This window comes from Schistocerca cancellata, chromosome 5 (assembly GCF_023864275.1).
Source record: "Schistocerca cancellata isolate TAMUIC-IGC-003103 chromosome 5, iqSchCanc2.1, whole genome shotgun sequence".
Lineage (NCBI taxonomy): Eukaryota > Metazoa > Arthropoda > Insecta > Orthoptera > Acrididae > Schistocerca > Schistocerca cancellata.
The window spans coordinates 128,326,194-128,340,876 of NC_064630.1; the positions used below are offsets into that span (position 1 = coordinate 128,326,194).

The following is a 14,683-nucleotide window of genomic DNA, read 5'->3' on the forward strand; positions in this document are numbered from 1 at the left end:
TGCATGTCCGGCACCCAGCTCGCGTGCGATTGAATGGTATTGAATAGCACATTTCATGACAGGTGGATTCGTCGTCGAAGCACCATACTATGGCCCGCACGTTCACCGAATCTGACGTCCCCGGCTTTCTTTCTGTGGGGAAAGTTGAAGGATATTTGCCATCGACATTCACCGGCAACGCCTGACAACATGCGTCAGAGCATTGTCAATGCATGTGCGAACATAACGGAAGGCGAACTACTCGCTGTTGAGAGGAATGTCTTTACACGTATTGCCAAAGGCAATGAGGTTGACGGACATAATTTTGAGCATTTATTACATTAATGTGGTATTTGCAGGTAATCACGATGTAACAGCTTGCGTTCTCAGAAATGATAAGTTCACAAAGGTACATGTATCACATTGGAACAACCGAAATATATTGTTCAAACGTACTTACGTTCTGTATTTTTATTTAAAAAACTTACCTGTTACCAAGTGTTCGTCTAAAATTGTGAGGCACACGTTTGTGACTATTACAGCACCATCTACCACAAAGTGAAAAAAGTGGTACAAGTCAAACATTCAAATTTCTTTACGTACTACACGCACATGTAATAAAAAATTGGGATTCTTAATTTAAAACAAAACGCAGTTGATATCCGTTTGACCTATGGCAGCGCCATCTAGCGGGCCAACCATAGCGCCATCTGGTTTCCCCTTCAAGCTAGACAAGTTTCGTTCTTTGTAGTTTTTTCGTTTGACGCTTATTTCGTGAGATATTTGACGCGATATATTCATAGTACCAAATAACATGTACGTAGTTCACAGCTGTTATGGTGAACATAATTATTACCACACGTCCCTTTTAATCTGTGATGAATGTCAGTGGCGAGGTTTATGTTTCGAGCAGCCTTTCACCTGTATTAAGGGTCCACCCATACTCGGCCATCGACATGGTGTCTCAAGGAACACGAATCATTTGTTGGCTGGTGATACGTTGTCATTGATAAGCGTCCGGACTCGATGTCCCTTGCTCACTGTAATCTAAACTGATGAAGTCGTCAGGTGAACATGGGAACACATAGGAGTCATCTGTTGCAGAGCCGTATGTTCAACAACGGGCGCTGACGCTGTGCTCTGGAACACTTGTGCATGCATCTGTATTGCATTACGTCGTCATATCTGAGACAGATCTCGACCTATCCTGGTTTAGAGGGCGTGGACGTCTAGTATCTAGTCGCGTGCTCGTTTTTTCAGCACTCGACACAATTTACCATAGATACTCGACGTTAGCACACGTACGGCCGACCAGTTTCGCTGTTTACCGAGATCCTCGTTCTCAGGCGCCTGGTGTAATATCCACGACACTATGTTCTAGCCACAAGATGTTAAAATGAACTAAGTGAACAAACTTCAATAAATATTATCGATACTGCGTATAAAAGGACTGCATCGTGTAAAAATGAAAAGAATTATTTCATTATTTCTGTAATAATTTAATTTCTGTGTGAATTAAAATTATTATCAGAGAACTACACTGATGGAGAACGACAATTATAATCTCTTTGTTATCTGTGTGATAACTGTGTTTCTGTAGCTCTTCCTGTGCTAACCGATGAACTGTTCGGACGTGAGACGTGTGAGGTCTGTAAAGAGAAAGCCTGTAACTATATATTGTTAATTATTATTTGAAAAATAGAGTCGCTATTGTCTAGACGTGGATTTGTATTTATTTCAGTTGTAATCCAATCTAATTAATGTTTTTAAGTGTTAATTTTCAGTTCCGCAATCAGGAGCGCAGCCATTAGCGCTAGTAACTTACAGCGGAGTTTAATAAAAGCTGGTATAAAAAATATGTCGGTATTTATCATTGAAAATGATTTTAAATGCTAAAGAATAGAGATAAAGACTTGAAGAGTTTTATCTAAATATATACCTTGATAACATAAATCGAGAATAACAATAGACAAATTGACTGTCTTCTGTCTGCCGCCATCTTAGCAAAAATATCTCCACGGCAGTTTTGAATCGATAATTTTAACAAACATAAATGTTGTTAGAAATAAATGTGCACCGGTGGTCCCGAATCTACTTTAAAAGACAGAATTCAACTCAGATTGAATCCTTAATTACAGTGCTCACAGCACGTTACGTAATATCAATTTCTTATTTCCTTATGTATGTAGCCTAATTGTTTCGAATGATTTACATGAAATATTTTAATAGGAGACATACGTCAGTGTTGTGCGCGGGTAGTATTTTGTGACTAAATGTTCCTTTTGCTAGAGAAAAGTGCTTCCATGTTAAGTAACAGTTGTGTAAAATCTGATAAATGATATGCAATTTAGTGCCACTCACACGACTTTACAGAAAATATTTCTACACAAGTGGAGATTTCTTTAGAAGAGTGACATATATTAGCTGGGATAATCATTTTTGAGATCAAACAAATTGTTATGCTGACAATGGGTAACTGGTTTGTTTTATATATATATATATATACCTGAAATATCACTTATAAGTAATTAAAGTCACGAAATACTATAAACCGGTTTCGCCACACTGGCCATAGCAGGCTGTCCTTTCTCAAAGCCTTAATGTCAGTATATTTTCCCATTCGCTGCCCGTATAATTGCTAGAATGATTCTCTATTCGTCTCGTACGGACTTTCCTTGCGGCGACAAATGCCCGTAGCGCCTCCAGGTGCTATTCAGGATCGCGGTGTATAACATTCATAAAGTTTTCCCTCCTCAGTGTATGTCTTTGTCGCTCCTGCATCAGTTGACGGACGCTTTTCGTCAGCCATAACAGATCATCACCAAAAAACATGAGTGTTTTTGTGCGTCGAATTACCCCTAAATCTTTCATTGGCATTTGTAACAAATATGATTATCTTACCTGTAGCAAACTGTTTCATTTATAATTAATTGCAAATGATGTTCCAACGTTGAAGTTTTTGTTATATGTTAAAGAAAATACCCCCAAGTAAAATTTAGAGGGCAAATACTTTGAGATAACAAAATTGTTTCTTAACAAAATTCTTTAAAAAACAAAAGCTAAATTTTGCTACATGCTGTTTTCATCATGACTCACCTGTATGGTGTATGGAGTGTTACCAAAGATTTAGAACAGGTAGTAGTTTGATGACCATATTAAGTCAGACATGAGAGAAAAATTGAAAATTATTGTGCATGCCACAATCCCTACCAGTGCATTGTCATGTTTGTCTGCGATCTTAATTACACCATCTGAAGCAGATATCATGTTGTGTATGCCTTTCAGAGTAATTTAACCAAGTTTTTTAATTGCTATATAGTACTAAACTACTGTGGTGGGTGTATCTTGCGCCGCAGTTACTGGACTTTAGGTAAATAGTAGCTTTGTGTTGTCAAGTTGCTACGGTCTACAAATTTCCTTGTGACCATACTGTATACTAAATTACTGTTTGGCAACTTTTGACGCTGCCTGATATTATGTGCTCTAATTTTATTGCGCTTTTAATTTAGGCATATCCTGCTGCTTTTTTACCATCTGCTGATGTGAACTTCGGTGAACGTCTCGAACGTGGTGTTTAAAATAACAGTCTCTTATTGCCTTCACTGCCACGGTCACTTAAAAACCTCTCTGGTGCCACTGCATCCGTAGCTGTATGGAGGGTTCTTGAATTGAAAGTAAATGAGTTTAGAAAATTCTTGTAGTATGTCTGTTAAGTAGAATATTGATTCGCACTGATTACAACTCAGAGAAGTGAATTAGTTCTCTGACAAGAGAGACATCGCTATGTGCTAGGGATATAATCTATCTTGTTTCCCTGTAAATAACAATAACAAATAATTAAGGCGAAACGACCAAAGACCTCTTCGGTGCATATGCCTGCCAGTCTCGACCTCTTAGGGGAATCGGCGAGATGCTGCGAGTAATGAGGGTAAACGACAAGGGACACTACATTAGTAAAGGTAGTGTATGGATAAGTTGAGAATTTGGGTCTGACGGGAGGCGTACTACGGTAGTCCGCGCAGCTGTAATGACCAACATGTCTCAGAGGTAGCTCATCGTGTTCGGTCAGAGGGATAGTTGCCCTCTGTAATAAACAGCTGAAAGAATGGATCAACGACGAACTTGAACAAGCCTCATGGGACGTCCGCCCCGAACAAATACAACGACCACTAACTAACAAAATGAGATTAAAAAGAACTGTGGTCAGAGTATCTGCCTAGGATGTGGGAGACACGGATTCGAATCCCAGTCCGGCCCAAATTTTCAACTTTCCCCTTTGATTTTAATCAATGCTCGCTCGCAGCCAATGTCTGTAATTCATTTATGTCTTTATTTACTTTTATTTTTGTACTCCTATTAAAGAGGCAGACGTCCCCTTTCTGACTCCTGTTTAAAAACAGTACATGAAAAGTGTAGCTGAGAATAAAGGTACAAATTTTGATGATTTACATTAGAACAAAATTATACTACCATATTTTAGTAATACTTAATAGGACAATAATACCAATAAATGTTAAAAATGTAGTTCTCATTACAAATAGATGCGTCATGAAACAAGCAGATAAATATAGTTCATTATAGGGTTAAAACAGGTGTAATACAGTTGAAGGCAGTAAAACTATCGAAAAGGAAAACTGATAATAAACCCTACTATCCAGATAAACACTGTTCATAGCAAGGCTTATCTTATGGACATCCGTTTGATCATAGAGTGCTTCTTATATTCTAGTGTAACGTCAAGTATAAGATGGGGTTCTATGGAAAGCAGGGTGGTTAACACATGTATATTCTCCAACGCAGCAATAAAAGCAGTACTACTCAATGATTGTGTGATACTTGCACATATTTCTGTTCATTACGTTATTAATGCGTGGACATTATGTGAAACTTTACACTACTTAGGGAGTTGTCAAGGTACTACCCAACACAGAACATGAAGATTTAAAAGTTCTGCCTAACGCATGGACTCTTCGAAGGACGATGTGAGTGGAGGGTGGAGGAAAGAATGACAGTGGTAAGTGTACAGACTCCAAGTTATCTGCAAATGCCGTGCACGTCAAGTTTCACGGTGATGGAGCCTTCTGAATTGGTGGATTTTTTGTACTAAGAAGACATTTAGATACTATGATGGAAGTGGTTCGAGTGCTTGTGAAATCAGTGAAGTTCGAGAGAAACTTTATGATTCCCCAAGAACAGTAATATTCTAATAACACTTGTATCGTATTATTTTATTGTGGGCGGTGATTACCAAACTATCGTGATGCATACTGTTGCAGTTCCTTCAGTAGTTAATGTTATAACACACGGCCATAGCTTGAATTTAATGAATTTGGATTCTGTTACTTATTTGGTGTTAACACAAGGAATATAAAGCATGCTGGAGACAGATTTTAATTTAACATATCCTCAGTTGTATCATCTTCTTGGCTAAAAGAGTAAATATGAGCGAGCACGAAATGGTTGTTTTCTGTGTTCTCTGATTGTCTTTCCTCTAAAACTTGTGGAAGGTTTTACACAGCATTAATTTCCCATATTAAGTCCTTTTTTGTGACTTTAGGAATAGATGGTTCTTAATTGATGAATTTTGTTATTCACTAACAGCTTCTGACATCTGGTGTTAACTACGTACTAAGTTACATAAAGTTATGTGTCGATGTGGGTGCTGACGTCGTTCACTTGTTGCTGATCTCCCTCAGTACCGCGAAGTATGACAATGAGGCGTTCATCAGCTGAAACCAAAACACACCAGAACCAACCATCATTTACATATGTGGGGTGCACAACGTAAGTCAGCAGTCTGAACTTAAACCAAATTTTGTCACATTACGAAATTCAGGTGCAGTACATATTTTAATTCGACCTTTAAACATCTACATCATACTCTGCATTGAAAAGTTACGTTTAATAATTTACCAATTGTTTTAGGGTACGGTATAAGTAATCTGATAAACAGTTTGCGTCTACTAATTCAAGAAACGTCTGTAAACTAGGCACAAATTATGTTTCTTGTTTTTGTTTATAAATCCAATCCAAGGTGACAGTACTGAGAAATTTCACCTGAGAATTTTAAAATTAATTTTGCAAATTTTTGACTTAGCAGTAGAAGACAGCAATATTTATCATTTGGATTTGCGACAACGGACATGAACCATTGTCTCTTGATCAATTTTCGTAATTATCCCACCTTTGATGTTCTTGTGTCGGTGTTTTCTCGTGAAATTTCTCAACTGCTTTCAACGTTGAGATGTAAGGCTCTTTATGAGCTGGATTTTTAAAATGTGAAAATAAAATATTGAAAGTCATAAGGAAAAAATAGCCACAAAAATAGTTTTTAGAGATCATAAATAGAAAAATAAATAAGACAGTGAATGAAACAACACTAGAAAAGTGATCTTTACATACTGCTGCTTGATGCTAAACTAAGAATTATGTCGCCACATATCACACAGAGTAGAAACTGTTGGACGTGAGAACGTATAAGGCGTAGAACAAAAGTATGAGATACAGGAAAATGAATAACGAAAGAGGAACGGAAAGGAGACGTAAGCATAAGGGAATAACAGGAATGTCTTTTGCATGTGAATGGGAAGAAGATCATTTCTGTCCTATGCGGTAAAACAGCCCCTTACTTTAGCCTTGTACTTCTCTTTAAGTCTGCTACAAGTGTTATCATCGCTTGTACCATAAATGGAATGGTAAAAATCTAGTTTACGCACGAGATAACGAGAGGTGCCATAGAAAATTTTCAAGACATTAAAAGCTGACTAAAATTCTTATGGACTGTGCAGAAATAACAGTAATCGCAGGAAACATTTACATACAAATAAGTTAAACGTTGTTTCGGAGAATAAAAAATTTAAGTGTTGGACTGAAGACTATAAATGTGGGGCTTACATGAAGTGCAGGAGAAACTACAGGATGGCGAAAGAAGTTCATTGTTTAACGTACAGCGGAGAAGAATTGTGATTGTAGAATAGAAAGTGGAGGAGGAGGATGGGGTTGGTTGGATGAAACAAGTGGTCCAATGATCAGCTCAGATTCGGACAAAACTCAGAGTGATCTGTCCTCACACAGTTAACACCAGTTAACACACCTCGTTAGACGGAACCGTTTAAAATGTTATGCCAGCTCATGGCAAAAGACTGAAAAATAGAAGACTTACCACCAAGTCTCCATGCAATCGGAGCAAAGCACGGCTAAATGATTGTGAAAACTATTGAACACGCAGGAGGGTAATGAATATCGCTACGGTGGCATTCGAATAACAGTACGTGCCACCTGGTCTGTGCGGGAGCGCGAGTACCACAGGAACTTAGTTCTTCGTTGGTCCTTGTCTTGCTTAAGGTTCCTCTAGCTGCTCTTGGGAACACCGTAAAGTACTCTTCAGCTAAAGCGTTCCACCATGATGTACAATGTATACCTTCGAGAGCAATAACACCTACTCACATACGTGGCTTAAGTAGTTCACCGCACGTTTAGCTCAGATAAGAGTGTCGCTTACAACAGGACACACAGTGTGATGATTAAGAGAGGGAGAGGAAATTGCTTTTGGAAAGATGTCATCTTTTTATATACGTAAATAATTACAATATGCAGCAAATACACTAAAAACTGTCAGGCTCTTGAGAAATATGACAAAACTATTAGAAACAACTACATCAAACAGAACTACTACAGAAAGCGAATTGTGACAGAAACACACAACGCCTATAATTCTAGCAAAGGTACTGTACAAGCCCTAATGATTGAAGAGAGCGGGAAGACGTTGGAAAGATGGACATTAATAACATATTGAAGACAATGAACAGCGACCACGAGAAGGCAACTGCATTTGTCCTAACCTTGTGTTCTTCAGCCTCGCTTCAGCGTATAATAAATGGATTCATCCACCTAAGAGTGAGCTCATATATCGAATGCGACGTTTCAAGTACCACTACTATGGACAAATCACTGTAGCATGAGTTGGACGTGGTACCTGCGAAAATTTTGGGCATAGTGCACATGCAGTACCCTTTATTCAACTCCTCTGCTTTGCCTGACCTACAAAGGTAACCGTGGTACTTAGAGCAGTGACTGCCATGTTTTTGTAGATGAAAGTAAAACTCTGGATATTAAAATCACAAGGTGAATCTCTTCTTGGAAGCCAAATAGTTGTGTATTCTTCAGAGAGTACCTAGATCTGTAACATAATTTTCGTCAGTAGCTAACACATCGCCGAAAAAAGAAATCAGGGTTTCTCAATGCAAACTATCAACTGAAGTGCAAGGATACCTTCAATGGTGGAGTTACCCTAAACGCAGTTGTCTCCACCAATCCAGAAAATTTATATATCAACGTATTTCACAGGCTGCAGATACATCCCTACAGGCTGGCTGATTTAATATCAGCAGTGTGTTCCCTGCGACAAAGTCACCACTGTCTCCAAGGAAGGGAAAGGCATTCTGAGGAGGCCGAGACCTAAACTGAACAGCCAAGAGGCATCGAAAGGTGTTGCTCCAGTCTCGTGTAGCGAATCTGATGGAAGTGTCCTACGATACAGATGTCTGCCAGAAGTAATCAAGAAGCCGCTCTAAAAGCTCCCCGTTTGTCGAAATATCTCCTCTCCGACAGAAAAACAGTAGCAAAAAAATATGTAACCACACAGATTAAATGGTGCTGTATAAATGTGTTCAGGGCACAAGATAGAGTTTTAACACATTGTAAACAATTGCGTTTCTGTTTACAGCATTTAAAAAAAAACTACCTTATAAACCAGAAGAACGACCCACCACGGAGAAATTATCCGAATCCGGTGGAAATCGGTACATAGGATGTACATGCAGAGACGAGCAATGATTACAGTTTGAGAAACATTGAATAATTTATTCAAGAGAAAATTTTCGCAAACTGAACAAATCCAAAACGCGTTGGTGCACCTCTGGCAGGTGTTCGGCTTGGCATTGACTGGCAGAATTGTTGGATGTCCTCCTGAGAGATATCGTACCAAATGCTGTCTTCGACCACGAATCTCACTGAATGGAGCTATCCTGGGCTTACTTTTCAGCAAAATAATGCCGTGCGCACACGGCGAGAGTTTTTACTGCTTTTTTTCGTGCTGGCCAAAACCCTTCCTTTGCAAGCAGGGTCGCCGGATCGCTTCCCAACTGAGAAAGTCTGGAGTCTTGTTGGCAGCGCCCTCCAACAGCTCAGGATTCCAGCTATCGTGCCGACTGGGCTGAATTTTCACGATATTCCTCAGGAGGAACTCAGACAATTCCATAAATCTATATCATGCCAAAGAACTGCAAGGTCAGAAGTTGTCCATCGCATAAATGACTTCAACAATTTGTGAAGCTCTTTCTCTTTAATAAATCATCCAGTGTTTCTAAACTTGTAATCATTTGTTTGTCTGCTCATGTACATCACATTTACTGACTTCTGTCCCATTCGGATAATTCCTTCCTGGTGCGCCTTTTTTTTTTTTTTTTTTAGTGCACCTGAGAACCATGCACTAAGGCTGTAGTCTCCACAGAAAATGCGATAGAATAAGGGTTATCTATCTTCTAGGTGAAGCGTTTCACTCCTTGCCTCTCCCTTTCAACCTAAGGTGGCTGTTACAGTACGTGAACAGAACAGAGTTACTGTATGTTACCTACACCTTCCCAACCCCGCCATCCCTCCTCTCACTCCCCTCACCGACAGTTTGTGTCAATTTTTGGCGTCGTACGGAGTTTCTCCCGCCTTCCCTACATCTAAGCCCCGTCAACCTTCTGTTCGCGGACGTCACTAAAATCTTGGGTCTTATGTTTGACAGAAAACTGTGCTGGTCCTCCCACGTTTCCTACCTTTCGGCTCGTTGTCTGCAATCCCTCAACACCGTGTCCTGAATGGTACCTCCTGGGGAGCGGACCGAGTGGTCCTTCTCCGCCTATATCGCGCCTTAGTGCGCTCGAAATAGTTTATGGGAGCACAGTTTACTCCTCTGCCCGGCCGTCTATTCTTCGGCGTCTCTGTCCACCATCGTGGATTGCGTTTAGCGTTTGGAGCTTTTTACACCAGCCCTGTGGAAAGCCTTTATGCTGAGACTGCTGAACCTCCGCTGTCCAATCGGCGAGCTGTCCTTCTGAGTCGCTATGCTAGCCATCTGTCTTCCATGCCTGCTAATCTGGCCCATGACCATTTTTGCGACGCCTCTTTGGATTTAGGGTATACAGGCCGCCCTTCCTCCCTACTACCACCGTGAGTCTGCTTCCGTCATCTGCTACGTTCTCTTTCCTTCCACTTTCCTAAGACTTTCTTCACAACTTGGGGTACCGCACGGCCTTGGCTCCGTCCCGGACCTGCCTGCTCCGTGACCTTTGTCAGTTTCCCCAAGGAAGGTACCCCTTATCTCGTTTATCGTCAGGCATTTGCTGTTCTATGCGCACAAATGAAGGATGCCACATTTATTTACAATGACGGCTCAATAACAGCATTTGGTGTTGGGAGTGCCTATATTGTTGGCGACACTCCTAATCGATTTCGGCTTCCCGACCAGTGTTCGGTTTTTACTGCGGAGCTTTACGCTGTTCTCCAGGCTGTCCAATACATCCGTCGCCATCAGCGGATACAGTACGTTATCTGCTCAGATTCGCTCAGCTCTCTTCTCAGTCTCCAAGCTCTCTACCCTGTCCACCCTATGGTCCACCGGAGTCAGGACTGCCTCCACTTCCTCCACTTGCAGGGCGTCTCTGTGGCGTTCCTCTAGATCCCAGGACACGTTGGTATCCGTGGAAACGAGGCGGCCGATATAGCGGCCAAGGCTGCAGTCTCTCTTCTTCAGCCTGCTGTTCGAATGGTTCCCTTCGCCGATCTACGGAGTGTTTTATGTCGTCGTGTTGCTCTTTTACGGCACGCACATTGGTCTACACTTGCAATAATAAATTGCGAGGCGTGAAGCTCTTCCCTGTGCTTGGGCCTCTTCCTCCGGAACTCGTCGTCGGGGGGAGGTAATTTTAACTAGACTTCGGACAGGGCACTGTCTTTTTAGTCATAGACGTCTTTTAAGTGGCGATCCTCCCCCGCTTTGCCCCACTGCTCTCAACTGTGGACGGTGAGACACCTTTTACTTGAGTGCCCCTGTTTTACTCCGTTACGTGCCCGTCTACGGCTGTCGCCTGATATATCTTCCATGTTAGTAGATGACATGCGCTCAGCCGATCGCGTTCTTGAATTTATTAGTGTGCGTGAGATGACGTCAGTCATTTGAAGATGTTTTTGGGGACAAACACCCCTCCCCCCTTCTATAGTGGTTCTTTAAGCTTTCCTTCTGTTTTTTAGTTTCCCCACTTTTTTTGAGTTTCGCTCCCATTGCTGCTGGTTTCCAGTTTGGTTTCCTTACCTGTTCCTAAGCCACAGACTGGGCGCTAATGACCGTAGCAGTTTCGCGCCCGAAAACCATAACAAAAAATATCCCCTCCCCGGGCCACCCAGTGTGTTGACAAAGAGACTCATTAATCTTATTGCGCAACTGCGTCGTCCTCTCCTCATCTCTGGTGATTTTGGTAGATTTCTGCCGATGATATAGACCTGTTTACGCCCTCCAGTTGTACCTTCACAGTAGTGGCTCCATCAGACAAGTCAGAAGACTGATTTCATGTTGTTCTTACAATGGACTGGTTGCGATGGTTCTGTTGCACTGACAGCCCGGTCACCGGGCAGGACGCAAAATGGCCTCGTTTTCTGGGGTCATGTGAAGAGCCTTGTTTTGTTAGACTGCGGTCGACACTCAGACGAACTTCGCTGCTGCGACTGTCGCAGCCGCGGAAGCTGTCCACCAAATTATGGCGATTCGTCATCGTGTAACACAGTCGATCGTGCGTTGCTGTGCACTTTACGTGACCATGATGTTCGAAATTTTGATCAATACTTACAAGGAAACTGCTCCGCATTTGTTCGTACTAAAATTCACACAGACAGAAGAGATAGAACACAATGTTACAGAAATGTATGTACACTACTGGCCATTAAAATTGCTACACCAAGAAGAAATGCAGATGATAAACGGGTATTAATTGGACAAATACATTATACTAGAACTGACAAGTGATTACATTTTCACGCAATTTGGGTGCGTAGATCCTGAGAAATCAGTACCCAGAAAAACTGCCTCTGCCTGTAATAACGGCCTTGATACGCCTGGGCATTGAGTCAAACAGAGCTTGGATGGCGTGTACAGGTACAGCTGCCCAAGCAGCTTCAACACGATACCACAGTTCATCAATAGTAGTGACTGGCGTATTGTGACGAGCCAGTTGCTCGGCCACCATTGACCAGACGTTTTCAGTTGGTGAGATATCTGGAGAATATGCTGAGCAGGGCAGCAGTCGAACATTTTCTGTATCCAGAAAGGCCCGTACTGGACATGCAACATGCGGTCGTCCACTATCCTGCTGAAATGTAGAGTTTCGCAGGGATCTAATGAAGGGTAGAGCCATGGGTCGAAACACATCAGAAATGTAACGTCCACTGTTCAAAGTACCGTCAGTGCGAACAAGAGGTGACCGAGACGTGTAACCAATGGTACCCAATACCATCACGCCGTGTGATACGCCAGTATGGCGATGACAAATGCACGATTCCAATGTGCGTTCACCGCGATGTCACCAGACTCGGATGCGACCATGATGATGCTGTAAACAGAACCTGGATTCATCAGAAAAAATGACGTTTTGCCATTCGTGCACCATAGTTCGGCGTTGAGTGCACCATCGCAGGCGCTCCTGTCTGTGATGCAGCGTCAAGGGTAACCGCAGCCATGGTCTCCGAGCTGATAGTCCATGCTGCTGCAAACCTCGTCGAACTGTTCGTGCAGATGGTTGTTGTCTTGCAAACGTCCCCATCTGTTGACTCAGGCATCGAGAAGTGGCTGCACGATTCGTCACAGCCATGCGGATAAGATGTCTGTCATCTCGCCTGCTAGTGATACGAGGCCGTTGGGATCCAGCACGACGTTCCGTATTACCCTCCTGAACCCACCGATTCCATATTCTGCTAACAGTCATTGGATCTCGACCAACGCGAGCAGCAATGTCGCGATAGGAAAAAGCGCGCGATAGGCTACATTCCGACCTTTATCAAAGTCGGAAACGTGACGGTACGCATTTCTCCTCCTACACGAGGCATCACAACAACGTTTCACCAGGCAGCGCCGGTCAACTGCTGTTTGTGTATGAGAAATCGGTTGGAAACTTTCCTCATGTGAGCACGTTGTACGTGTCGCCACCGCCCAACCCTTGTGTGAAAGCTCTGAAAAGCTAATGATTTGCACAACACAGCATCTTCTTCCTGTAGGTTAAATTTCGCGTCTGTAGCACGTCATTTTCGTGGTGTAGCAATTTTAATGGCCAGTACTGTATTTCATTCGGCGGTTCTTGATCTACCCTCTGTATTCTGTTACTCGTTTTTGTGACTAAACAGCCTTTTACACTGTTGTGAAGGTATTTTCATAGTGTCGAATCTAATTGGTGCAACAAACTAAACAAATTGCAATTATGTTATTACTCTGTAACCAGGCACATAAATACCAAGGGTCTCTTTTAACATAAATACTCAGAAAATATTCGTGAACTACCTCCAAATGTAATGGAGAAGTCACGAGACATTTCATATAATGAAGAGAACCCACTGATGATGAAACATCAGCGGAACACATCATCATGTGTGGAAAAGAATCCTTGCGAAATGTATTTATTCACAGATAGCTGTAATCAATGAGTGCCCAGTTTCGGGTGACTTACCAGAAGGAAGGTGTCCCTGGAGATGGTGTAGAACTTGCTAGCGGTGAGTCGCAGGGGGCGGTGGGCGCGGCACAGGAAAATCCGCAGCTCCCTGCCAAAGCGCGGAGTCGCCACCACCCAGTCACAGCTGTACGCAGACATCTGCAGGCGCTCGCTCTGTAGTCAGGGAGACCATGAGCTGATCGAAGCCGAGGAAAAGTTTTAGAAAAAGTAATAAAAGAGAAAGGAGCAACCAGGTCTCTCCATTCAACGACTGCAGCTTTAGAACAGTTAACGAATTTAATTATATACATTAAATTGTTTCTCTTATTAGTTTCGCCATGTTCAGAATCTGTTGTTGTTATGCAACTGTAAATTCAGTTAACTAAAGATCGTTCCAGTTGCTAATGTACAATACTGGGCATTAAAATTGCTACGCCAGGAAGATGACGTGCTACAGACGCGAAATTTAACCGACAGGAAGAAGATGCTGTAATATGTAAATGATTAGCTTTTCAGAGCATTCACACAAAGTTGGCACCGGTGGCGCCACCTACAACGTGCTGACATGAGGAAAGTTTCCAACCGATTTCTCATACACAAACAGCAGTTGACCGGTGTTGCATGGTGAAACGTTGTTGTGATGCCTCGTGTAAAGAGGAGATGTGCGTACCAACACGTTTCCGACTTTGATAAACGTCGGATTGTAGCATATCGCGATTGTGGTTTATCGTATCACGACATTGCTGCTCGCGTTGGTCAAGATCCAATGACTGTTAGCAGAATATGGAATCGGTGGGTTCAGGAGGGTAATACGGAGTGCCGTGCTGGATCCCAACGGCCTCGTATCACTAGCATCTTATCCGCATGGCTGCAACGAATCGTGCAGCCACGTCTCGAACCCTGAGTCAACAGATGGGGACGTTTGCAACACAATAACCATCTTCACGAACAGTTCGACGACGTTT

The 14,683-nt window shown here is 42.3% G+C and overlaps 1 protein-coding gene across 1 annotated transcript in view; it reads right to left on the reverse strand.

Moving 5' to 3' along the window:
- Positions 1 to 5,591: 5,591 nt before the first annotated feature.
- LOC126188393 (odorant receptor 82a-like) overlaps positions 5,592 to 14,683 on the reverse strand; it is a 139,463-nt gene continuing 130,371 nt past the window's right edge. The window contains exons 7-8 of the mRNA XM_049929994.1: positions 13,737 to 13,892; positions 5,592 to 5,708 (exon numbers count right to left, since the gene is read on the reverse strand). Coding sequence (XP_049785951.1) covers positions 5,652 to 5,708; positions 13,737 to 13,892 — 213 coding nt within the window. The 3' untranslated portion in view covers positions 5,592 to 5,651. The remainder of the gene's footprint in view (positions 5,709 to 13,736; positions 13,893 to 14,683) is intronic.